This window comes from Pangasianodon hypophthalmus, chromosome 27, assembly GCF_027358585.1.
Source record: "Pangasianodon hypophthalmus isolate fPanHyp1 chromosome 27, fPanHyp1.pri, whole genome shotgun sequence".
Classification (NCBI taxonomy): domain Eukaryota; kingdom Metazoa; phylum Chordata; class Actinopteri; order Siluriformes; family Pangasiidae; genus Pangasianodon; species Pangasianodon hypophthalmus.
Window position 1 is genome coordinate 12,414,611 of NC_069736.1, and position 25,845 is coordinate 12,440,455.

The window sequence follows — 25,845 nt, forward strand, 5'->3', positions numbered from 1 at the left end:
AAAGACAATGAGTGCTTAGGGAAGAAATCTGTTAAACATGTTTAGTAAACAGTACAAAGTTAAATGTGAGGAAAGCTTTAAAGACCAGTGGAATAAACTGACCTGAAGAAAGCTTAGGATGCAGGTGGAATGGCATTGGAGACAGATGGAAATAGAGTCTCCACCATGCAGTAGTGTGGGAGACAAATGGAAAGTGGAAGTCTCTTCAACAGTGTTTGCAGGAGGTGGATGAAAGTCTCCCTTACAGTATGTAAAGGTTGTTTCTCTCTTAACTTGAGAGTTGCAAGCTTTTTATACCCATGAGCATACTTTGAAGGTCCTGTGTTTTCAGGATAATAAAATGGAATCAGGCATGTGCTGTTTTATAACAGATTTCTTTCTGTCCGGCATCTGGCTTAGACTGGCTTGATACGGAGTTGAGGAGAAAAGTGAACGAAGGTCAGAGTGATCACAGGATGATTCTGAGTCTCAGTTACTGTTGTCCTATACCAGTGTAGATGATGCTGCAAAAAGTTATTTCTATGTATAGCATGTACAAGTTAGCCTACTTTTCAGAAAATAGCCAGTCAAAGAACAACCCTCTTACCAAACCAACTGTTGTCTTAACAATTAATTCCTAATTTATTCAAAGTCATTCTGTATAAAGAGAAAGAGATTGGTGTGTATGGTTACAATATCATGAAGTCATTTTCATACTCTTGAGGCCTGTTGATTGAAGCAAGCTAGATCTCAAGTGTTCCGTTCCCAGAGAGTGAATTCATAACATGGATGTATTTATAAGGTATCTGTTTTTTTTTTTCCTTAAACCATAATGCTATAAATAAGAACTGGTTTACTTTTTTAAATTCTTTGATTCTTCAGGCACAGCAGAGCAGAAGAAGCTTGTGATTGGTGGGGAGGCATGTCTCTGGGGGGAGTTTGTGGATGCCACCAACCTCACCCCACGTCTATGGTAACACCAGTTAATATCAAAAACACATTATATACATCTATCAAACTGTTGATGTATGCAAGTTACATTCCAGACAAAAGCATTCAAATCGCCATATTCAAATCAAGTGGCTGTGCTGTCTGGATGCTGAAAGATGCTGTGCGCTGCTTGCTCAGGTGCATCTTTCTCCATAGTGATTGCTAACTGGTTAACAGTGGATCTTCAGCACCTGCTCAGCACACGCATTCAACTCCGCACGTCATTTCTGACTTTGCACTCTAAAATGTGTTGGCAATTTAACAGTGTGTCTTGGGAAGAATTTGATGTGTGTGTGTTTGCTTCTCACAGGCCACGGGCCAGTGCAGTAGCTGAAAGGTTGTGGAGTGATGAAAATGTGAAAGACATAAGCAGTGCCTACACTCGTCTGGTCAAACATCGCTGCCGCATGCTCAGGTGAGTCTCAAACCAGAGAGTGATTCATTCAAGACATAAAGTAATTAAAGGTATTCCCTCGGAACAAACTTGAGCAGGCAAGATTATACCGGGGTAGACAAAATAATGTAAACAAGTAACAATATATTAATATTAATCTATTTTTTTTTTTTTTTTGAAGTAGATGTCAAAGCATATTATATACTCAAAGCACATTTATATATTATAAAGTTTAATTTTATTGAAAACCCTCTATTTGTCAAAATTCAGCCACAGCGACATCCAGTATGGGTTTTCCCAGGTGGCCTCACATGGGCTTTTCTGTTGTATTTCTTGTATTTGGGGCCCCAAGAGTTTGCTAATTTTTTGGTCAAGCGTGAAAGCTGTTTTCAAGCCCAGGAGCGATCCAAAGCACCGATCCCTGGTCCTCTTGAAATCAGGCTGGGGCTCGCGTCCACCGAAACCCGGTGTGGTCCGCATCATTATAAGAACGTCTCCTAATGTTCTTCTCCACTTTATTTGTCTTTGGTGCCAACGCTAATTTAAAAAACTGCACACGGATAAACATAGTGCTTACTGTTTTCTAAACCTGCATGCACAAAAGCTATGTATAGAATTGCACCAGTGATTGACTCTTTCTTCCAAATGAGCCCAGAATCGTTCCTGGGTGTGGACTTGAGAATTTGGGCCAATTATAAACATATATAAACATATTTAAACTTCCCAAAAATTAAGGCCATATTCCTGCACTGTATTTAAAAAAAAAAAAAAAAGGGGGGGGGGCTTTTTTTTTTAAGCAGTTCATTGTTGCAAAATGTCTAAACTGCATCTTCCCCCCTCAGGAGAGGCATCCCTGCAGAGCCTCTGTTTGTGGGCTATTGTCCACATGAATACAACGGCCTGTGAGCTCCAAAAGACGGAAATCCTACCATTTAATAATTCTACAAGAACAAACTGATCAGGAATATCCACTGTAATCATTTTCTTTCTGTTTGCACTCGGGCAATTTCACAGCTTTTCCTGCTGACTTTATATACCTGATGAACTATCACTTTTTTTTTTTTGTGTTCTAATTTGGGTTTATAGACAAAAAAAATTGTTTAATGGCTCATATGCTGTGAATAGGTTTTATGAAACTGAAGAATTGCCATATAGATTTGTAATTGCTTGGAAGAAGTATATTTGGTTTGAGACTTGACAATTTTCAAGTGTTAAATATTTTAATGTGCACTGTTTTTATATTTGATTTAGTCAATGACATTCACATAGAAATGAAGTGTAACAAGTATCTGTTCAGCGAAATGAATAAATAAAAGTGGAAATCAGTTCATAAAGGAAATGAGTTCATAGATGTTTAAAATGTCATTTGCAAATGTGCAAGAAAAGGAAAGGGATATCATGCCAGGCCGGCCATCTTGTTGAGCAACGCGCTCTGGTCCTGAGAGTTCATGGGTTCGTAGCTGGCCAGCTCTAGGGAGAAGGTGGCATTTCCTGAGGTCAAAGTGCGCAGCGCAGTGGAATAGCCCTGGAAACACCACGCATATCAAGTGCATTTAATATCGGTATTCACACTTTCCCTTTTGAGAATTACTAAAGGTTTTTTTAAAAAATATTTTTAATACAGTAAAAAGCACACTCACCATCATCTCTGCGAGGGGTACAGTGGCCAAAAGTACCTTGCTGTCATGGCGGCTCTGGATGTCTCGGACTGTTCCTCGGCGCTGAGCGAGGTCACCGAGTACAGAGCTCAGATATTCCTCATCCACCGTCACCTCCAGTGACATCACAGGCTCTAAGACTTGTCCCCCTGCCTGTTTCAGCCCCTTCACACACACACACACACACACACACACACACACAGTTAATTTCCATCAACTATAAAACCTACCATGTATAAACCCATACAGCTTTATTACCATGACAACAACTACTCTACTTGTCTTGATCCAGAGTGAGAGACAGACTGTATGTGAAGTACCTTAAGCATGCAGCGAGACACACAGGCTGATACCATGGCCAGAGAAGTGCCCGGTTCCACACACACACTGTGGATCACAGTGAGAACCCCCTGCACAGGGTAACCCAGCACAGGACCTGCAGAACAGAGCCAATTACAATAATACGCAAGTGTGTACCAGCATGGAGAGCATCTTCCTCTCAAAGCAAACCATTTATTTTAAGCCAAAGGTTACAAAATAGCTTCAGCTACTTCTTTAATATTCTGAAAAGCAGTAACAGTGCCGGCCAAACATATAATCACATGTTTTTCCTCAAACGCTAGAAAGATGATATGATGAACAAAATATTTAGAAAAAATATAATCCCTGGACATCAAATATACCCTAATGACTTCATGTGGAGAGACTGGAATGCACAAACAAGCAATATAATGAAGAAATTTTAATTATTTTCAAACAATTTCACAAGGACACAAATTTTTTAAAATTAATTTTCCCCTGATTTCTGCTAAATTTGTCCCACAAACCAACTCGGGAGCATGAAGGCTAACACATGCTTCTTCCAAGACACAAGAAGCCACCCAACCACAACTTTTTTCAAACTGCTGCTCATGCTGCATCACAGGGCAGCATAACACACTCTGAGGAAAGAGCTGTCTACCCTCTTCCACATACATGAGCTCAGGGACGCACACGGTTGGCTACAGCATCACTGTGATTGACAGCGAAGGGAGAGTAATGCCAGAAATCATGGCCTTGGTCCCTTGGCTCCCAGTCACTGATGGCTGTGGCGTCGTCAGGATACGAACTTGAGTTTTTTTTTTTTTTTTATGGAAGTTTGATCAATAGAAGTAAGAATTTGCTCAGATTTGGACATTTTTATTGTTAATTTGGGAAAGCTCTATCTTCAATCCAGAAATCCTACATCTAGCAGCGCAGAGGGTGACTTAGTGTAAAGATCATTGGTGTTTTTGAAACAAAACCTTTAGTGAAACAGCTAGCTATAAGTTACGTTACCTAGATATTTAAATGTAGTCAGGTAATGTTAACGCTTTCATTAACAGTCAGTAGTGTTAGCTAGATGATGTATCTTTTTAGCTACAAATTCAAAGACTTGAAACAGTCCCATCTTTTTTTCTGATGAACAAAAATCTAGCTTGCATGCATTATAGTTATTTCCATCAGTTGAGAAAGCTCACATGATTGAGAATACTTTAGACATTAAGAAACACCCACTTTTGTTCTGAAGAAACATTTTGTGTTGCCTTTGTAGCTTTGTTCAGCTACATTAGAAATTTCTATTAGTGTCTTATTGTACGCAGTGTCTACACTACTAATCACTATTTTTTAATTAATAATAATAATAATAAATGATACGTTTTATTTATATAGCACCTTTCCACAGCTCAAGGACACTGTACATTCCAAACTAATAGACATAGAAGAAGAACAAACAAAACAAACAAAAGAGCAATGATACAAATATTAGGAAAAGAGCCAAAGTAGTGAAGAAATAATGCTTTAAGTTGAGATAGAGGTAACATTTCGGAGGCTCTAAGGGAGTGAATTCCAAAGTTGTGAAGCCATGATCGCACATGATCGACAACCCATGGTGGAGAAGCGGAAACGTGGGGGGGCGGGGCTTTAAAGCTTAGAAGAAGGATTTTTTTTTTTCTTTTCTTTTCTTAATCCTAGAAACTACAGGGAGCCAGAGCAGACTATGTAATATGGGTGTAATGTGAGTGGCTCTAGAGGAGCAGGTGAGAACTCAAGCTGCTGAATTTTGAATATACTGTAATCTGGTTATGGCCTTTAATGGTAGTCCAATAAAAAGGGGATTGCAATAGTCAAGAGGGGATGTAATAAATGCATGAACAAGAGTTTCTGCCTCTTTCAGACTGAGAATGTGACAAAGGCGAGCTACGTTGTGAAGGTGATAAAGGGCACTTTTAACAACAGAGCTAATGTGTGGTTCAAATGAGAGGAAGGTTCCTAGCAGTTTGAGAGGAATACCGCCAACATCTACACGAAAAATCTGATTTCAGATTAATCCGATTAGTTACTCAATTAGATAATTTGAAAACTATTTCTCAAATGCATTTGGTTCTTAATTCTTAATTGTTTTTTCATAAAAAATGGTTAATTCCTGTAACTGTAATTACGCCCAAGTTTAAAATGGGCATGAAAACAGGTGGATATATGTATAAAATTTAATATATTTACCCTGGAGGTAGGCACTCTGAACTCCACTGTTCACTGCCTCTTTAATGTCAGCAGAAATCTGGGCTTCTACTTCCTCTTCGTAAGTCATGTGACATGACTGTGTGCCTTGAGCAGACGCTTCGCTGGGACTCACTGTCAGCTCTACAGTCACAACATGCCTCTTTTCACCCAGCGTGCGATCCAGAGTGTCTGAAACATAAAACAGATACTGCTTTAAGCTTTCTAAGCATTTCATTGATTTGTAAGCACAACATTTATCCAGCAATTATAATATCTAGCACCTAAGGGCCATAACTGTGGCTAACTCTGCTACACGTTATGCTAACAAGTGTTGTGTGTAGATTGAAATCTCTTATCAGTGTTACTGACATGCCAGGGTTATACATTCCATGTGTAACCTGAAAAACTGCTGCCATTAAACCATAAAGCAGGAAGTCACTGTAAACAAGGAAACACCTTTAACCTTTAATCTTCCATCCGTAGTATGCGGGGGTTTTAAATACAAAAAACAAAAATCTATGAATTGCAGAAAAACAGTGTATTCATATTTATATAATAAAAGAAGAATAAGTCTTTTATGACATACGTTTTAACATTACTGATATATCATCATATGTCCAGGCCCTTTCATGAAACTGTAATGTTTTTACACTAGGTTATCATACCATGTAAATTTTCGAATCGTAACACCCTTACTGTTACTGAATACTTGCTAAATTTATGGCAAAGACATCACTTTTCTTAAACAAATTAAAAAAAGCACAAAACCTCAAAGCTTCCTTGTTCTTTAGAAAGTGCTGATTATAGGAGATGTTTCATGACTGTGAACTTGTGGTCACTGAGACATTCAGCCTGACATTTATAACTTATATATGTACTGTAGTTTGTATTCAACTAAACTAAATGAACGAAGGTCCAGTGACATAACACTGCTTGCTTACAAAACCATCAGTGATATGTTTATGGCTATACATATGACTGATCTGAAGTGGTTTCGGTTCACAGTGGTGCTTCACCTTACTACTAATTCCATAGACACTGAAACAGAGGTGTCCAATCGGTTCAAGCAAACATTACTTTTCTACATCTTTTTTTTTCTAGCTTTGGGAGCTCTTGCAAAATAATATTAAATCTAACCCAGGAAAGTAAGTGGAATATACACTTTGGGTTTTAGCCGCATATTTACATGATTTAATTTAGTACAGAACTTCAAGCATTTAAGAAAGAAAGAAAGAAAGTATGTCTAATAATTTGCTGTTTTGTGTAAAAATCACAGATTTGTTTTTGTTATATTTATTGAACCACTGAGTCTTTTTTTTCACTGTAGATCTGTTTCTCTAAATATATACATGAGTGATTTAACTCACAGTGACTCTGATCAGGATAAAGCAGTTACTCAGATGAATGAACACATAAATGAATAGAAAATGCTCCGTCTGTTTTGAATTTGAAGCAGGAGAAATAAACGCATACGTCTCAGTTAAATCATCTTTAATCATCTTTATTCTGTTTCTTTTTTAAAAAAAAAAAAAAAAAAAAAAAAAAACTTCCTGCTCTCATCTCTGTAGCTTGCTGTGGTCCAGTGACATGCTTTTGGTTAAATAATTTCCATGTATGAATGAGATAGGATAAAGTGCATCAGAGGATCTGCTACAGAAGCCGAGCTGGTTCAGGCTACACTGATCGCATCTGCTACAGTAGTTTTCTCACTCGGTTCAGTCTGGTGAAACACTTCACTAATCTATGGACTTACTGTGCGTTTTACTCATGCTGGTCTTTCTTAGACTGCGCTGTAGTGTTATCTGTGTGCTCAATTCTCGTGTTTATCGAGTCAGATTCCTGTGTGAATAAAACGTTTCGGATTCGGACTAACGTCCAAGATGGCGGCGCATGGACGCGGTGGCTCTTTGCTCTTCTGTTTGGTGTTTTGTTTGTGTGGTTTTGTATTTGTTCTTATGTTTGTTTTTTATAACACCAGTCAGAAGCAGTGCTCCTAATTTCGTTGTATACAGAGATATACAGTGACAATAAAGGCTTTCATTCATTCATTCATGATTCGAATCAGGGTGTGTTAAAGCAGAAAAAAGGAAATCAAGGTCAGAAGTCTTACCTGTTGTGGTTGCTGACTGGATGATGGTCTCTCTGTAGGCAACCTGGAGCGGCCCCAAGTGCGTTTCAAGGTTGTACTCTCTCCTGATGCGATCATGCAGAATCTCGATGTGGAGCTCTCCCATACCACACAGAACTGTCTAGTGAGGTGATTTATAAGACTCAGTAAGAATACTGATACAGGAAGATATTAACCATATAAAATATCAACATGACTAGGCATTCAAGGCATTCGTGACTAGGCAGATTTAACATGATCGGGTTTTTTTTCCGTATGTTTCACTTTCAGCACGATCACACTTTTTCGTTAAATACCGAACATTGGTGGCTTAAAGGTTACGTACCTGTCCAGAGTCAGGGTCTGTCCTGACTTTCAGACTGGGGTCTTCCCTCTGGAGGCACTTCAGAGCATGCTCAAGATCTACAGTGAGAAATAATGACTAATAAGAATAAATAATGAAATAATGAGGAAAATAAGTGAGACCACATCACTGTTAATGAGTCAGAAGGTGTTGATTACTGTAGTGTTTATAACAGCAGCTCTGACAGTAGTGCCGGCTGCAAGGATTATATTAAAGTGCTTGTTCTAATATATTATCGTTTCTATAGTAACAGCTCATTCACAGGGACATGTACGCTGGATGATCCACATAAACAGATTTTTTTTAAAAAAGTCTGTAATTGTTGATATGGTGAGGTTTTCTGCCAGGAGACGTTTATCCAGCATTTTCGGAAGGAGTGTCCATTGTGCGTAGACACTTCGCAGTTCCTTTACGTTTCCCGACACTGGAAAGTCGTCGTAATTCTTTGTGCGTTCACGGTAATATGACAAGCTACATTTTTTTTGTCCTTCTTCAGTATACAGAAAAAAGAGAGCTGGAAGAGAATGACTGTTTATAGCTGTTATAGCACAAGTGATAACAGGATGTTGATTATTTTCTCGTAACAGCACGTCCCCAGTGTTTTTATTCCTTACTTAGTGATCATCAGAACACGAACGAATCAGCAGAACACAAGAGATTTAGAAAACTAAGTGAAACAAGCAGAAATATTTCAAATTTATCGATTACTTCCTATGATAAGATTGCACTGAACCAAATATAAGTTGTTATTATTATTATTAAATTATTAAACCTATTTTTAGACATTTTTACTAAGTTCAAGCTTTAAATTATTCTTATTCTACTGGCAGATAATTTTGCTTCTTTCTAGAAATAAATGTTTAAAATGAGCAAAATTATCTCCCAACAGAACAAGACTATTTCTTATATTTGGTTTCTTGTAATAATTTTTTTTTGTTGTGCAATTTTTTGACTCAATTTTTGAATCTAAAATAAAGGAGTCTGTTTTTAGCAGGATATTTTCTGAGTATGCACTGTGTTTTTTTTTTTTTTTTTTTTTTTACTGCGTCATTAGCTTCAGGCATGTGATGGCCTTATCTTATAAGTTCCAACATTCAACAACATTTTATGACAGCGCCATTAAAGAAGTGGCACTGATAACGGAAAAAAAAAATAGGGCTAGATGACAAGGTATAATAACATCCATAACTAAACTTAATGAAGTTCCCCAAGACTAAATGTAAAACACATTTTGTACTTTAGACAGAGATCACCGTTGGGGAAAAAAAAAAGTATTATGTATATTTGGGAGGCTAAAGTCCTAGATGCTTTAAATCACAGATCACATGTGGCAGTTTAATCTCAGTAAAGATGCCTGTTAGCTCAAATTGTATTAATTTCACTATTGCATTGTACTAATGAATTTCACTCCTGTATTATCTACTGGAACAAAACCTTCCCAGAAATCGCTATCTGATCATATGACCTCAGGTCATGTAGGCGATATGCATTTCTGTATCACGTATATAATGTATTTAAATGTATATAACGTATATAATGTATTTAAAATCATAATGAAATGGGACACTATTATTGTTACTAAAAGGTCTGTTGTATTTTGTTCCAAATAACAAATAACAAGAACAATAAGATTTTTTTTTTTTAAAACAAAGATTACTCAGTAATCCATAAATTATAGTCAGTATTCCAAGAGCTAAAGTGGGAGAATAACTTTTCTTTTTGCGTACAAAGTATTGTTTCTATAGATATAATAATCCGACACAAATGCTTAAAGCTTTACAAGAGAGCAAGACATCTGACCTACTGTTGGCGTGTCAGAAAACACCACTGGGACAGTTCTGGACACGCCTTCATCTTGCGTTACAATTCACACACACACACACACACACACACACACACACACACACACGTCCTACTGATGGCGGCATACTGTTTATTTACTGTAGCTATTCACTGTGAGGTTCTGTATGTAGCTATAGCACTATATTTCTATAACATATACATACAGTGTGCTCTATAATGTATTATGTTTTGGTATATAGTACCATCGTGAATCATAATTATTGAATCTGAAAATGTTTACATGTCTTTGTCCATTATAATATGCGTCGGCTTCTTATCAGACCCTAAATTGCTACAGAGATGTAATATTATTACTTATTTACATGCTTAGATGACAGGAAAGAAAAACTTGGCAGACAATACAGATAGTACCATAGTCCACTGTCCTGTATGAACCTTTACAGGAAGTAAGAATTTTACTCATCATTCAGGACTTTAACTGCAACTTCTAGTTCCTTGCTGCTCTCTGGTGGAAAAAAGGCGATGAGCTGGCTAATAAATGAACATAACAGAGAAATATAGAGATAGTGGACTTCTTCTCCTGATCTTCAGCAGTGAATATTTGCATAACTATTGCACTTTTATATGTTTAGTCAACATTAAGCACAACATAACCGTCCTCTCTGTGTTGCCTATGTACTGTCTTGGCCCATAAATGAGCTTTACAATCAAGGCTCTTCATTACTCTAGTTAGAATGTCGTCATAAAATGTGCCTCATTAACTGCAACATACACAGTAGATATAAGACATATGCATCTTGGGTCTTTAGCTAGTTGAAACGGTACAGCTAGCAACCAAATAAGGTTCTAAATAAGCCATAATGCCACAAAGATATGATGTTCACTATGGGTTGTATTCAGAATTGAGTTACCTATGTGCAGTTTATACTCATTGCACATCAGTGTTCAGACTTCACATGTAACTACAGACTTAAGTGCTGCTCAAACCTTTAGCGTGGGATTTTAAGCACGAGTCTGACCTTGGAATTAGATTTTTCTTGTGTGATACCGACTTAACCGTAGAGCAGTATTAAGTCAAGCACCATTGTCTGGCAGTTTGATGTAACCAAAGTATGTCACACTGATATTTATGCTTTGGGTTGTAGACAAAAATAAGGTTGAGGTTTATTGATAATCTACTAGAGGCTATTAGATGTTTATAGAAATGCTTGCCATCTTCTTCGTAGTCTTTTTTTAATTTTCCTTTTTTAAACTGTCTCTTGCTTTTATGTTACATTTGATAGTAAAGGGAAAAAAAAAACACTATCTGTTTGTTCAGTCCGTATTTTCTATCCCATGATTTTTCTTCGGGTTTAACGGTAAGTGCTAGTGTTTAAAGGTGGTGGTCTAGATGCTAGTGAAAAATGCTGTCTCAGACACATCTACAAAAAGAAAAAAGAAAACCTGGCAGCCTTGGAGTGCGTAAATGTGCGTAACCCGTCTCTGAATACGAGAAACTTTTGAACAAGTCACCAACCATATTCCAATACAGCCCATTATCTTTTCCAGTGATCACTCTATACTACATAGAGTGTACTATATGGTCAATCTTTAATAAACCCTAGACACTAGAACCCTTCCATCAAAAAAATATGAGGTACATCTAGCTGTAAGTTTGGGAGGTATATATGTACCTGCTTGTTTGGACATGGAAGGAGGCTCTATAGAGCAGAAGAAGACGGGCTCAGGCACCTCAACCCCGGCCAGTACCAGACTGTTCATATCTCGGCTAGACGCTCTCTTCTCCTCTGCCTTGTTGTGTGCCCGGTGCGCTGCGGCCGCTGCTGAGGCTTTGGATGAGACGATGGTGTCACCCGTCACTGTCTGAGTGAGCATAGGACCGTACCAGTTTATATTATATGATGCAGGAAATTGACAGACGTTAAAAATATTATTAAGACACTCGAAATTGATATGTCGCATTTTAAAAGTGCTGGATCCAATGCAAATAATTGTTTCTGGTACACAAATGCAAGAGAAAACAAGAGAAGAGTAAGACAGCTTTTTGCTTGTGTAGTAACAGCTTTAGTATGCGATGTATATACGTTTATACAACAGCGCTGCTGGATTTTCAATTCTGGTCTAGAAGGTGTCGAAGGTGCAAATAATGTGCTTGTTTTAATGTTATTGTTTCTATAGGAACATCTTAAAGAGGGACTTCCCACATAAATGGATAAAATTAAAAAAAAAAAAAAGTGTTGATATGGTAAAGTGCTCTCTCAGGATATGTTTATTTAGCATTTTTGGAAGGAGTCTCCAGTGTCAGCGCTTTGTAACACTCAGAGGAAAACCTGTAGCTTCATGGTTACTTAGGGGGTTTGTGGTTTTTCAGTAAAATGAAAAGCTTTTTTTTGTCTTATCATCTTGAAGAGAAAGTGATACCTGGAGCTAACTTGTTTTGTGGAAGTTCCACAACTTACCTATAAACATAAATGTAACTATAAACAGATAAAAAGCATCATTCTTTAAAAATGGAAAAAAAAAAAATTGTTGCTGAAGCGTAAAACTCATACATGAAAAATAATCCATTTCAGAGTGGTAGTACGTAGTTGCCTTTTAGTCCTATTAAAGTTTTACAGCCAAGAGCTAATCCTAAAATGACACACACAACATATTAAAGCTTTGGAGTGACACAACACTGCTCATGAATGAATACTGTACCTGTCTGAGGCCCACAGTGAGGGCGATGTTCCCTGCAGACAGTGAGGGGATTTCAACGTGCTGATCTGCAAACGGCAGCAGTAGACGACTCATTCTCTCTCTGTTGCATAAATGAAACATTAATACAAGTGTTAGTATGCACTAATCAGACTTTCATGTGACAGTGTGGCCCAGATGTGCTTAATGAAGCAGGTTACTGAACATTTTGTGATGTTAACAGTGTGGAACTCGGTGCTCAGCATTTTTGTGATAGACCTACATTCCGTTTCGGTTGATGTTGTACACTGCAGACTGCGGTTTCATAGAGCCAGAGTAGATCCTCAGGAAAACCAGAGGACCTCTCTGCTTGTCATGGACCACTTTAAATGCCAGCGCACACAAGTCGTCCTTATACCAGCGCCTAAAGGCACAAAAGAAGAAAATCACACACAGAAGACAAACACATTCAGGGAGAAATGAGGCTACGACTGCTCAACTATCATCAGGAAAATGTGATTTCAAAGGATTGCAATCGTGCAATAGGGAAGAGATAGTTAGTGTGTAGGATTTGGACATGACTAAATTATAAGGGTGTAAACGATACATTGCAATTGCATATTGCAAAAATATGACGATGTGCCTCATGGAAATGTGCGATTCGCGTTGTAGATATCATTGTATTAATGATGTGTGTAATGCAGTTTCACTGTTTGAACACCAGATCTGGACAACCCACACAAAGAAACCCCCGTCACATGATCACATTCTTTCGTGGAGAGCCTGCGAGATCTGCACTTGTGAAGTCCGAGAGCCTGATAGCTCCAGACTGTAACAACCGACACGTTTTATATGTTTTACAGTTACACAACCATGTTATAACAGTTAAAAAGAGCTCTTCGGTAGCTTTCAAACGACACAAAAGGCCATGGCAATCAGTCATTTTAGCCGACTTTGGAGCTTTATTTCTGCTACTGAGCGCATTATGTTTCAGTCAATTATTTTCAAAGTCACCAGGTCAGACACTTTGCTTGTTCAAGCAAAATCTTTGGTAGAAGTTATAACCTTATTTATTTTTTAATTATGGTGAACCTGTAGTACATATTGTTTACAATTTTAAACCTCTGTTTGTATCAACTTTGGTCTTTTCTGTCATAATTTCCTTTGTTCAAATTTTGCTCAAAATATTTTGAGAATCTAATCGAATTGAAATTGTGAAGCCAATATTGTATTTCAACAAAATTTAATTTCCATAAATACCCATAACTGACTTCATGATTATCAAACAGAAATGATTTATACAGGTTTATGTTTTTTCTGTCTGTATTATTTTTTAAACATTTATTTAAAAGTTATTTGTAACTGTGTGTATGACTAACTTGATGTAAAAGTTAGCAAATCTTTCAGTCACGAGCAAGATTCTCTTGTTGTTCAGTGAGTCTGTCTGAATCAATTTGAATCAGTTAATCCAAGATGTATGTGAGATAGATAGATAGATAGATAGATAGATAGACTTTCATCATTTCCTTCAGATGGCTGCAAAATCAGGCTGCACATTTAGGCGTATCATGGAACTGAATGAATCATTGAGCGAATCAGAATCATTTGACCGAACGAACGCAAGACACTGAAAAGACTCAAAGAACACAAACAAACATCTAGCCACAATGCAACGTGTCTTATAATGAGGTTAACCATTCAAGAATTCATTAACTCTACAATTGTAGGGAAGGATATTTTAGTTTATCAGCATGTAAAATTACAAAAATATTAAATAAACTTTAGTGGTATGACTTTGAATTTGCTCCCAGTATCACACACCAGTGCCACCAATTTCAACAAGGGGACACTACATACATGTTGCCTGAAGCAACCAGACATACAGGGAACAAATCAACAGGAATGGGATCAAAACAGAAGTGAGCAGGTTCAGAGAAGAGGAGGAAAAGCAATGAGAGAAGAAGAGGACAGCAGACTCACACCAGGTCGTGGTTCCTTTCATCAGGTGCAGGGAGGTACGCTGTGATGGCGTCTAGCAGAGGCTGAACTCCTTTATTCTTCAGTGAACTTCCGCACAGTACGGGCACTCCTTTACGAGACAGCGTCACTCTCCTCACCGCCTCCTGCAACTGAAAACATATTTCCATTGCTTTATTACAGTTGAGGTCAAAACTTTACATCCCCCTTTCAGAATCTGCAAAATGTTTATTATTTTAAAATAAGAGGGATCATACAAAATGCATGTTTTTGTTTATTTAGTGCTGACCTGAATAAGATATTTCACATAAAAGATGTTTACATATAGTCCACAAGAGAAAATAATAGCTGAATTTATAAAAATGATCCTGTTCAAAAGTTTACATCCCCTTGATTCTTAATACTGTGTTGTTACCTGAATGATCCACAGCTATGTTTTTTTTTGTTTAGTGATAGTTGTTCATGAGTCCCTTGTTTGTCCTGAACAGGTAAACTGCCTGCTGTTCTTCAGAAAAATCCTTCAGGTCCCACAAATTCTTTGCTTTTCCAGCATTTTATGTGTATTTGAACCCTTTCCAATAATGACTGTATGATTTTGAGATCCATTTTTTTCACACTGAGGACAATTGAGAGACTCGTATGCAACTATTACAGAAGGTTCAAACGCTCACTGATGCTCCAGAAGGACAAACCATGCATTAAGAGCTGGGGGGTGAAAATTTTTTTACATTTTTCTTATTTTGCCTAAATATCATATTTTTTCATTTAGTACTGCCCTTCATTAGATTTACTGATTGATATGGATTGAGGGATGAGGCTGCTGTGCTCTGAAAGGAACAGTTCAGCTAAAAATTCCTGATTTCGTTCACTGTAAGACTTGTACTGCGCTGTATAGTCTCAGGGCTGGGAACATGCAGATTCTGTTTCTGAAATCAAAATCAAGCGTTTTTCTTTGTAGTTGCTCTGTGGACAACATAGTTTTAACAGCCAGAAATTTAGATTTTCCACAAAACAAGCATTTTCATTAAACTTAACATGCTCCACTGTGTTGTGACGCACTTCAATGCTGTAATGATAGTCGGACCCCACTTACTCGACTGCTGAACTACACACACTGCCCGAGATCTGGCTGATAGTAAAATACTGTCCAATCAAAATAAAGTCCAGTCCACTGCTATCATATCACTCTCCTGCTGCTACACAAAGCTACCTCGCAGTTAAACATCTTCAGAGAAAATAAAGACGTTAGACAGACTCGAATGGACGTTAGCCCTGATCCCTGAGACAAGACAGCAAAAAGATACCAGTGTCTGGCACTGAACTTTGGCATGTTTGTCCTTCTTCCCATTTATTTCAGAAATTTTCAGCATGGGCTAAAAGAATTACTGAAGAAAAAACACACACACACACACACACACACACACACACACATTCAAATACACGTAAGCGTATATGATAACGTACTTTCCCAGGAGGCACCGAGTCAAAGTTGTCACCATATTCTCCAAGAAGCAGCTCGGCAAATTCGTCATCCAAATCTGCAACCTGCACAAAATATGAATAAATACACTATATTACCAAAAGTATTCGGTCACCCATCCAAATGAGCAGAATCAGGTGTCCTAATCACTTGGCCTGGCCACAGGTGTATAAAATCAAGCACTTAGGCATGCAGACTGTTTTTACAAACATTTGTGAAAGAATGGGCCGCTCTCAGGAGCTCAGTGAATTCCAGCGTGGAAATGTCATAGGATGCCACCTGTGCAACAAATCCAGTCGTGAAATTTCCTCGCTCCTAAATATTCCACAGTCAACTGTCAGCTTTATCATAACAAAATGGAAGAGTTTGGGAACAACAGCAACTCAGCCACGAAGTGGTAGGCCACGTAAACTGACGGAGAGGGGTCAGCGGATGCTGAAGCGCATAGTGCAAAGAGGTCGTCGACTTTCTTCACAGTCAATTGCTACAGAGCTCCAAACTTCATGTGACCGTCAGATTAGCCCAAGTACAGTACGCAGAGAGCTTCATGGAATGGGTTTCCATGGCCGAGCAGCTGCATCCAAGCCACACATCACCAAGTGCAATGCAAAGCGTCGGATGCAGTGGTGTAAAGCACGCCGCCACTGGACTCTAGAGCAGTGGAGACGCGTTCTCTGGAGTGATGAATCACGCTTTTCCATCTGGCAATCTGATGGACGAGTCTGGGTTTGGAGGTTGCCAGGAGAACGGTACATTTTGGACTGCATTGTGCCGAGTGTGAAATTTGGTGGAGGAGGAATTATGGTGTGGGGTTGTTTTTCAGGAGTTGGGCTTGGCCCCTTAGTTCCAGTGAAAGGAACTTTGAATGCTTCAGGATACCAAAACATTTTGGACAATTCCATGCTCCCAACCTTGTGGGAACAGTTTGGAGCGGGCGCCTTCCTCTTCGAGCATGACTGTGCACCAGTGCACAAAGCAAGGTCCATAAAGACATGGATGACAGAGTCTGGTGTGGATGAACTTGACTGGCCTGCACAGAGTCCTGACCTGAACCCGATAGAACACCTTTGGGATGAATTAGAGCGGAGACTGAGAGCCAGGCCTTCTCGACCAACATCAGTGTGTGACCTCACCAATGCGCTTTTGGAAGAATGGTCAAAAATTCCTATAAACACACTCCTCAACCTTGTGGACAGCCTTCCCAGAAGAGTTGAAGCTGTAATAGCTGCAAAAGGTGGACCGACATCATATTGAACCCTATGGGTTAGGAATGGGATGGCACTTAAGTTCATACGTGAGTCAAGGCAGGTGACTGAATACTTTTGGTAATATAGTGTATATATATATATTTTCTCTATTACTGGTTTAAAAGTTGTTTTGTTTGCACTTACCTCTGGATGAAGTAAGACAGTTATTCTAGTCAAAACATAAACTAAATATGTAACATATACAGTCCCCTCCGAAAGTATTGGAACAGCAAGGCCAATTCTTTTGTTTTTGCTCTACAATGAAGACATGAATATTTACTTTAATACACTTTGTTCCAATACTTCTGCTCACCTAAAAACTTCATGGTGGAGTAAGACAATGACCCAAATTACACTGGCAACACAAAAAAGGACCATTGATGTCAATGGGTCGCCAGCTTGATGCAGTCACTCCAAGTAAGGGAAATGCAACCAAATATTAAGTGTTCTATGCTTTTAGGCGTTCCAATACTTTTGCTCATCTAAAAATCGGGTGGTCTAGCACAAAAGGTGCCATGTTCTAAGTTGTTTAACACATCAAGATGTAAATATCAGGAAATGAAAGCTGAAATTCTAATCTATCGTCTCATATTCATCTTTTGATCTCAAACGCAAATGTCTTCAGTGTAAAGCAAAAACAAAAGGCTTGTCGTTCCAATACTTTCGGACAGGACTGTATTATAACACCCTGTTGTTACACTGGGATGGTTCAGCTGAGCTGAAAGACAGTTTACACAAAGCCATGCTACTGAACTCGTCATTCTACTCAAACATTTGCTTTGTGGTTGCTTTCACTTTTTGTGCTCTTTGTACCATTAATCTCCTGTATAAAGCTCCTAGAACTGTCTTTATGCCACAGCGCCATTCAGTGCTCAATTCTGATTGGTGAGAAGATTAATTTTCTACAGCAGCAGCTCTGACAGTAGGTAATGTGTTCGTTCTAACGTCATCATTTTTACAGTACAGGGACTTGTATGGCACGTTTAAAAGTTGTAATCGTTGATATGGTGAAGTTTTCTGTGAGATGTTATTTCACTTTTTTTTTTTTTTTTGGAAAAAGTGTGAGTGTCAACACAGTCGGAGGTAAAGCTTTAATTACGTTTTCTGACACAGGAAGGTCTTCAGGATGGAGGCGTTTACGGGTTCTCAGTAAAATAACAAGCTGTTTTTTCCTTATTAACTTCAAGAGGAAGAAAAATAGACGCTAGTGACATTCCACAACATTAAATGTAACTATAAATGAATAAAAAGTATGACATGTCTTTCTTTAATGGATAAAAATTTGTTAGCATTGTCAAATTGCTGTGATTTAAGAAGAAATAAGACTTCGGGATGTCCTGTTATTGGAAAATAAGCAGGAAAACCAGGAGGGGGAAAAAAAAAAAAAAATCGCTGAATGTTGTGTTTAATGGCACTATCTACCTGTTCTATGAGGGCTGCTCTGGCTTGATTGACTTCTTCCAGGAATTCGGGGTCATGTGTGGCCTGGAGGGCTCTCGTCTCAAAAGCCCGCCCATCCTCGGCCCATGACTTTCCCCGCCATGTCATTCGCTGCTTAGTGATCAAGTCCACCAATCCGACAAATTCCTTTCCAGAGCCGATGGGAATCTGAAAAAAAAAATTCAAGAAATGGATCCATAAGTGGTTGATTATTGTTATGAACATGAATTAATGACGGATTGAAAAGGAGGACACGCTCACTTGAAGGAGTAAGGGGTTGGCCTTCAGTTTCGTCTTGATGCTTTCTACAGAGTAACTGATGCTGGCAGAAAGTGTTAAAAAGAACGACACATTTAAAATGTGATTTATTCCCTGGTAAAACCATTACATTGTGGAGTTATCTTATGTACTTTAAGGTCATTCAGATCTGTGACTCATACGAGTGCCGCGTCCAGACTGTACTGAGGTTCATCTGTATGTCCATAAAAGAGACGCTAAAGTGATGTACATGATGTGGATCTGTTCAACTGGCAATAATATAAAGTGTATGCATGACATGAAGAAAAATTCAGTCTTTTTGAATAATTCACTTGAATGATTCAGTATCTGTCATTGCCACTCACTGAGTCACTACTTTCATTCCGTTGCTGCTGATGGGTTTCGCAATTGCAGTCCGCAAAAAAATGAATCATTTGAATCTTTTTGGTCAATATTTGCTCTTTTCTCCTTTTAGGTCTGTACTTTTTATATGTTTAATCTGCCAGTGTGTTTTTAACCATCTGTGAATTCAATTCTATAAAATCAAGCCCGAGATTCACTCTTCTCTCGGTCAGAGGGTCAGTATTTGAATCAGTGAATCAACCGGCATGACTGAGATTCACTCCTCTTTTAATCAGTGAGTCTGCTGTGATGATCAACTCAGGTAGGAGGAACTGGATCGGGTCTGACTCCACCCACTGGACTTTTGGTTCTGCAGCAAATATTCACCTTCTGAAATCCTAAATTTCCACTTGCGGATCAATAAAGTACATCTATCTATCTATCTATCTATCTATCTATCTCAACAAGAGAGGAGTGAATGGTGGTCAGGTCTTTCAGTGCATGCAGTTGTAGTCTGTGTTGAACTGGGTGTAAAAAAGAATTCTTTTGCTGATAGAATTATTAATGCTTACAATAACATTATATTAATGCTTATATCAGTGGTTTTTAAGGCTCCATAATCACGCTGCACGCTGAACAAACTGGTGAATGAACGCGAACGAGTCATGTAAGTGAAAGGACTGAAAAGACTCGAGTCACAGAAAAGAGTAAAGTGTTTCACCTGCAGGTTTGTGTGTTACCTGGCTCCAGGTTTATCCATCTTATTTAGGAAGCACACACAGGGAATATTGTGTTTCTCTGCTTGTCGCCATACTGTCATGGTCTGCGCCTGCAATTCATTCAACAACACACACACACACACACACACACACACACACACACACACACACACACACGTGTTCCAAGTTCAGGTTCTCAGAAACGGTTCATAGCATGCTGTTTTCTATAGTGTCAGTAGAAAAAGTCAACGTTCTGTAGTCAACCTGTAAACAGATTTTCAACTGAAAAAAAGCTTTACTACAAGTTACAAACCCTGTTTCTGCAGTAAGAAACAAACAAAATGATTATTAGCCCAAATATTAGGATGATCCAGCAGTGTGATGTAACCAGCTTTAACCATGGCATGCTTGTCAATGCCAGACATAGAGGCAACAAGGAAGCACTGTGGGATTGTACATCCTGACGGGTCAGAAGGCGTCGTGTTTAATTTTTTAACAGCACAGAGCAATTTGTATGGGTCCCTGGAGGACTATTTGTGAGGCCATAGTGCACTCACTGCTGCGTCCCGGGTTCGATTCCCGGCCAGGGAACCAACGCCAGCCACTGGGGTTGTGTGCAACAGTGCGTTCTCTGTGCGGGTCCCAAGCCCGGATAAAAATTGGGGAGGGTTACATCAGGAAGGGCATCCGGGGTAAAAACTGTGCCAAATCAAAATACACAGACCAATGATCCCTACGGGAGCAGCCGAAAGAGGAACAACAACAGGGGAATTTGTATGCCAGAAAACTGCAAATAGCCAGATTTTAAATGTGTGTAATTGTTGATATGGTAATGGAGGTAGACGTTTTCGGACACTTCAGGATAGTACGCTTTGTGGTTTCTTGGTAACATGACAATCTATATTTTTAACAACTTGCCTCTTAGACGTTCCATGTCATTAAATGCAACTATAAATTATTGGAAAATATCAACCTTGGGGTTGAAGCAATAACTCTGATTCACGTCACACAGCATCGCACCTCTCCATCGCTAGTTATTTTCCAAAACCCCATATTTCATATACAGCATGTTCCATGTTTTATTTCAATTTCAATCTGAATTATATTTGAGCATAAGACACTTGAGTGACAATCAAATGTTTAGTTGCAAAATGTTACAAAATCCCGTTAGACAGTCCTCGCTGCCGAATCTAATCCATGTGACGTTCTACAACACGGAACAATATAGTTAACAACGCACTTCTTATCCAGCCTGAAACACACGGAGCTGTCTCTGGACTTTTGATTCAACTCCACCCAGGTAGGAGGAACTGGATCGGCTCTGACTCCACCCACTGGACTTTTGGTTCTGCAGCAAATGGGAGCTGCACTGTAGTGGGCAAAGAAGTGAGAACTTTTAATCACCTCCACTCCTGCTGAGGCATCAAACACAGCCACGGCTCCGTCCAGCACACGCAGAGCTCTCTCAACTTCCAGAGTAAAATCCACATGGCCTGAAACAAAACAAATCTACCCTGAGTATGTGTATAAACCAGGGCTGTGTGTGTGTGTGTGTGTGTGTGTGTGTGTGTGTGTGTGTATGTATATATATATATACCTGGCGTGTCAATGAGGTTAATCCTGTGCTCTTTCCAGTCGAAGGTGACTGCAGCTGATTGGATCGTAATTCCACGCTCTCTCTCCTGAGCCATATAATCAGTCACAGTATCTCCATCATCCACGTCTATACAGCAGACCAGGCATCACTGCAATTACTACTTAAATACTAAACTTTCACTTGCTGTTCGACATTTTCAATAAAAGAGGAATAACATGTCTATAAATAATACTTGGTATTCTAACATGAAGGTTTTTTGTTCATGAGTATGAGTATGACATTTTACCAAGTGAGTAAATATCATACTTGCATTCTCACCTGCCATTTTCTATAAACACTGTTTATAAAGGAAATAATGGAGATAATATGATCTATTGGTCATTTATAAATATATTTTATGACTGTGCTTTAGTGGCTTATATCGGAAAAGGTTATTGCGTACAGCAGCTTTAAGCTTCTGAGAGCTTACCTCCAAGAGCACGTGTGTACCCCGAATAATAGAGCATCCTCTCAGTGGTGGTGGTCTTCCCCGCGTCTATGTGGGCCATGATGCCAATGTTACGGATTCTGAATATTAACACATAAGTACAATTCTTTTAGACGCTACTTTATGCAGATATGAAAATAACCCTATGTGAATAGTACAGCTTTGCTTTCCCTTTCAGAAATGCACTAAAGGCCACTTTTGTGGTGCTTCTGTGGTTCTTTTGTGGACATTTTGTGAGGTTTTATGTGATTTTCTTTTAATGATAATCAAAAAGTCAGAATCAAAAGGTGAGAAGTGCTGGTGTGTGTAGAAAGAGATGATGCTATAGAAGCTTTTTCAGATCGATTTTTCAAATAAATTATAGAAAGTGTATCACAGTTTGATTAGTGGTCTGTTTGTCATAGCTTCTTCATTCAATTGATCTCGTTTTCTTTGGCCAACTGCTGAGATTGTGATCTGGAAAGATTGCAGAAGCAAATGAAAAGCAGAGAAATGCACGTGTTATGAGTGGCACTGAGTGTCAGTCAATGGAAGACCTCACTGAAATGGAAGCGCTTAAAAGCTCATGACTCTAACATGCTGCAGTAAGAAAAAACACAACTCCAGGTTCACCAATAGCAACAATAACCATAAAGTTATCATTAACAGACTCCTCAAACGATCAGAGCCTTACTTTGAGATGTCCGGGTTGACCACGGCTCGAGGCGACTTAACATCATCTGCAAAGAAGTGCGAATAGCAAGCGTCGTTTACAGTTATGACAGACATTAAGTAAAGAATAAAACACAACAGGGTGTGCCGTTATAGAAAAATAATCAATGCTGGGGTGCTGCGATGCCATTACCACCCTGAAAGTTGATTATTTCCTATTACAGCATGTCCTGTAGTGTTTTATTCCTCTTAAACCACAGCGATTTGCCAAATATTACAATTTGTCATTTATTATTATTGTTGAATTATCGATTCTGTTTGGTCAGAAGGTGTTGATTATTTTTTTTGTCAGCAGAGCCAGCTGTAATTCACATCACAGGTTTATATTAAAGAGTCTAATATGTAATTGTTGCTATAGCAACAGCTCATTCACACATAATCTAAGGATAATAATGAATTTTTAAAAAATGTGTTGTTATTTAAAATAATTTATAAGATATTTAATACGGTTAATACGGTATCTAAGATTGTAAACGTATAATCATTAATATGATGATGATTAGGACACTGTTAGGACACCTTTATTTAACATTTATGGAAGGAGTCTCCAGTGTCAGCGTGTTGTAACAGTCAGTACGTTTTTCACCATGGGAGAGGCTTCAGGACGTAGCATGGTACGGTCTCAAGAAAAGCTGCATTTTATTTTATTTTATTTTATATTTCAAGAGAGAGAAAAGAGAAGCTGGTGAGGGGAGGACTGTTTATATCTTTAATAACGCATGTGATAAAAGGAACTAATTTGCATAACATTAAATGTGACATATTAAAAATGTAATAGGATTAAAAAGCATAATGTGTCGCATAATAATAATAAAAAAAATTAATAGTTGAAATTTCAATAATGCTGTGGTGTAAGAGGAATCAAACACTTAAAGATGTCATAGGAAAATAATCTACTTAGAGGTGGCAATGACGTCACACTACCCAGTCAATGATTATTTTCCTATAACAGCATTTCCTGTCATGTATTATGATTTACATGAACATATTGTAACCGTTTATAGATACATTAAATATTGGGAGACATCTGAGAAACAAGTGACAGCGGCTATAAACAGCTCTAAACAGCTCTAAACAGTCATTACCAAGAAACCGCAAAGTCCTGAAGACTCTCCTGTGGCAGAAAACGTACTGTTACGAAGCGCTGACACTGGAGACTCCTTCCATTAATGTTAAATAAAAGCTTCTTTACAGAAAGCATCACCATATCATGGATTAAACGTTTTCATTGCTAAATAACATAAATAAATCAGTTTATTATAAGGCACAGACTATTGTGGAGCAACAAGTCTATACAAGTCCCTGTGAATTGGTTGTTGCTATAGTAACAATAACATGTGCATTAATAGAAAACTTCTGATGTTCCTTGCAGCACGAACTATTGTCAATCCCACCTGACCAATCAGAATGAAGAATTCAAAAGCGTAGACGTATAAGGAAAAAGAAACATTACCTTTAAGGAAACTGTAGTTCCTTTTCCACTGTCTGCTCCGTGCTTGAGGTGATGAGCACCAACAGTGTCTCGCACACTAGAAATGGAAACTTTGGTTAATACATACACTCACTTAGCACTTTATTAGGAACACTATACTAATACAGGGTAGGGCCTCCCTTTGCTCTCAAAACAGCCTCAATTCTTCATGGAATGGATTCCAAGAGATGTTGGAAATATTTCTTTGAGACTGTGGTCCATGTTGACATGATTTTTCAGGTGCCCTTTCATGCAGCGAATCTCCCATTCTACCACATCCCAAAGGTGTTCAAAGGCCACTGAAGAACTCACTGTCATGTTCATGAGACCAGTTTGAGGAGACGTTTGCTTTGTGACATGCTGCATTATCATGCTGGAAATAGCCATTAGAAGATGGTACAGCGTGGCCATGAAGAGATGCACATGGTCAGCAACAATACTCAAACAGACTGTGGAATTCAAGTGATGATTGATTGGTATTAACGGGCCCAAAGTGTGCCAAGAAAACATTCCCCACACCATTACACTACCTCCACCAGCCTGGACTGTTGATACAAAGCAGGTTGGATTTTGGTGCCAAATTCTGACCCTACCATCTGTGTGCCTCTGTGGAAATCGAGATTCATCAGACCAGGCTACATTTTACCAGTCTTCAACTGTCCAGTTTTGGTGAGCCTGTGCCCACTGCAGCCTCAGCTTTCTGTTCTCGGCTGATAGAAGTGGAACGTGATGTGGTGTTCTGCTGTCGTAGCCCATCTGCATCAATGTTTGGCGTGTTGTGCGCTCTGAGATGCTGCTCATCACAACAGGACAAAGTGGTTATCTGAGTTACTGTCAGCTTGAACCAGCCTGGCCATTCTCCATTGACCTCTCTCATCAACAAGACCTTTCCGTCTGCAGAACTGCCACTCACTGGATGGTTTTTCTTTATTGCACCATTCTGAGTAAACTCTAGAGACTTTTATGAGTGAAAATCCCAGGAGATCAGCAGTTATAGAAATACTCAAACCAGCCTGTCTGGCACCAACAATCACACCAAGGTCAAAATCACCGAGATCATATTTTTTCTCCATTCTGATGGTTGATGTGAACATTTTTTTACTCTTTTTTACCCGAAGCTGCTGGTTGGATCTGCATGATTTTATGCATTGCACTGCTGCATGAATGAGCAGGTGTACAGGTGTTCCTAATAAACTGCTCAGTGAGTGTAGTTACTAACTAGGCAGCTTATACATGTGGTTTGGCCATTGTTATAACTAGCTGTGAAAGTTAGCAAATACTAATACTAACAATAGAATAAAGAAAAGCGTGTCTTACCCCACGAAGGATGCTGAACCTCACTCCAAGCAGCATCTTTAAACCTGACATCAGTATAACCTGGGATTACAATATCATATCCATTTAGAGTTAAATCACCTCATCTGTGTCTCCTAGCTCAGAAAAACTATTATCGGTGCTGTTTATAAAGAAGGGAGCGTTTCTAAATAATAACATAAGCATCCCATTTATTTAAAAAGTCGCTGCTAAGTTTATACAACGCTATTTCTTAACTAACTCATGACATTCTAGTAGCTATTATTGCACATGTGATGTGCATCACCTAAATGAGACCGCTGGAAACA

At 38.7% G+C, this 25,845-nt stretch overlaps 2 protein-coding genes across 3 annotated transcripts in view; one reads left to right on the forward strand and one right to left on the reverse strand.

The window, feature by feature from the left end:
- Positions 1-2,702, forward strand: part of hexb (hexosaminidase B (beta polypeptide)) — a 17,009-nt gene extending 14,307 nt beyond the window's left edge. For both annotated transcript variants that reach the window (XM_034300578.2, XM_026921842.3), the window contains exons 12-14: positions 862-952; positions 1,280-1,384; positions 2,206-2,702. In XM_034300578.2, coding sequence (XP_034156469.2) covers positions 862-952; positions 1,280-1,384; positions 2,206-2,269 — 260 coding nt within the window. In that variant the 3' untranslated portion in view covers positions 2,270-2,702. The remainder of the gene's footprint in view (positions 1-861; positions 953-1,279; positions 1,385-2,205) is intronic.
- Positions 2,402-25,845, reverse strand: gfm2 (GTP dependent ribosome recycling factor mitochondrial 2). The gene is made up of 20 exons (XM_034300577.2): positions 25,541-25,845; positions 24,206-24,281; positions 22,715-22,760; positions 22,024-22,121; positions 21,555-21,680; positions 21,362-21,450; positions 19,979-20,067; positions 18,900-18,960; positions 18,621-18,806; positions 15,936-16,016; positions 14,475-14,623; positions 12,778-12,918; positions 12,519-12,618; positions 11,492-11,681; positions 7,998-8,074; positions 7,655-7,793; positions 5,545-5,733; positions 3,342-3,457; positions 3,004-3,186; positions 2,402-2,888 (listed from the first exon to the last, which is right to left on the reverse strand). The coding sequence occupies exons 1-20, from the start codon at positions 25,589-25,591 to the stop codon at positions 2,760-2,762; spliced, it is 2,316 nt and encodes a 771-aa protein (XP_034156468.2). The 5' UTR covers positions 25,592-25,845; the 3' UTR covers positions 2,402-2,759.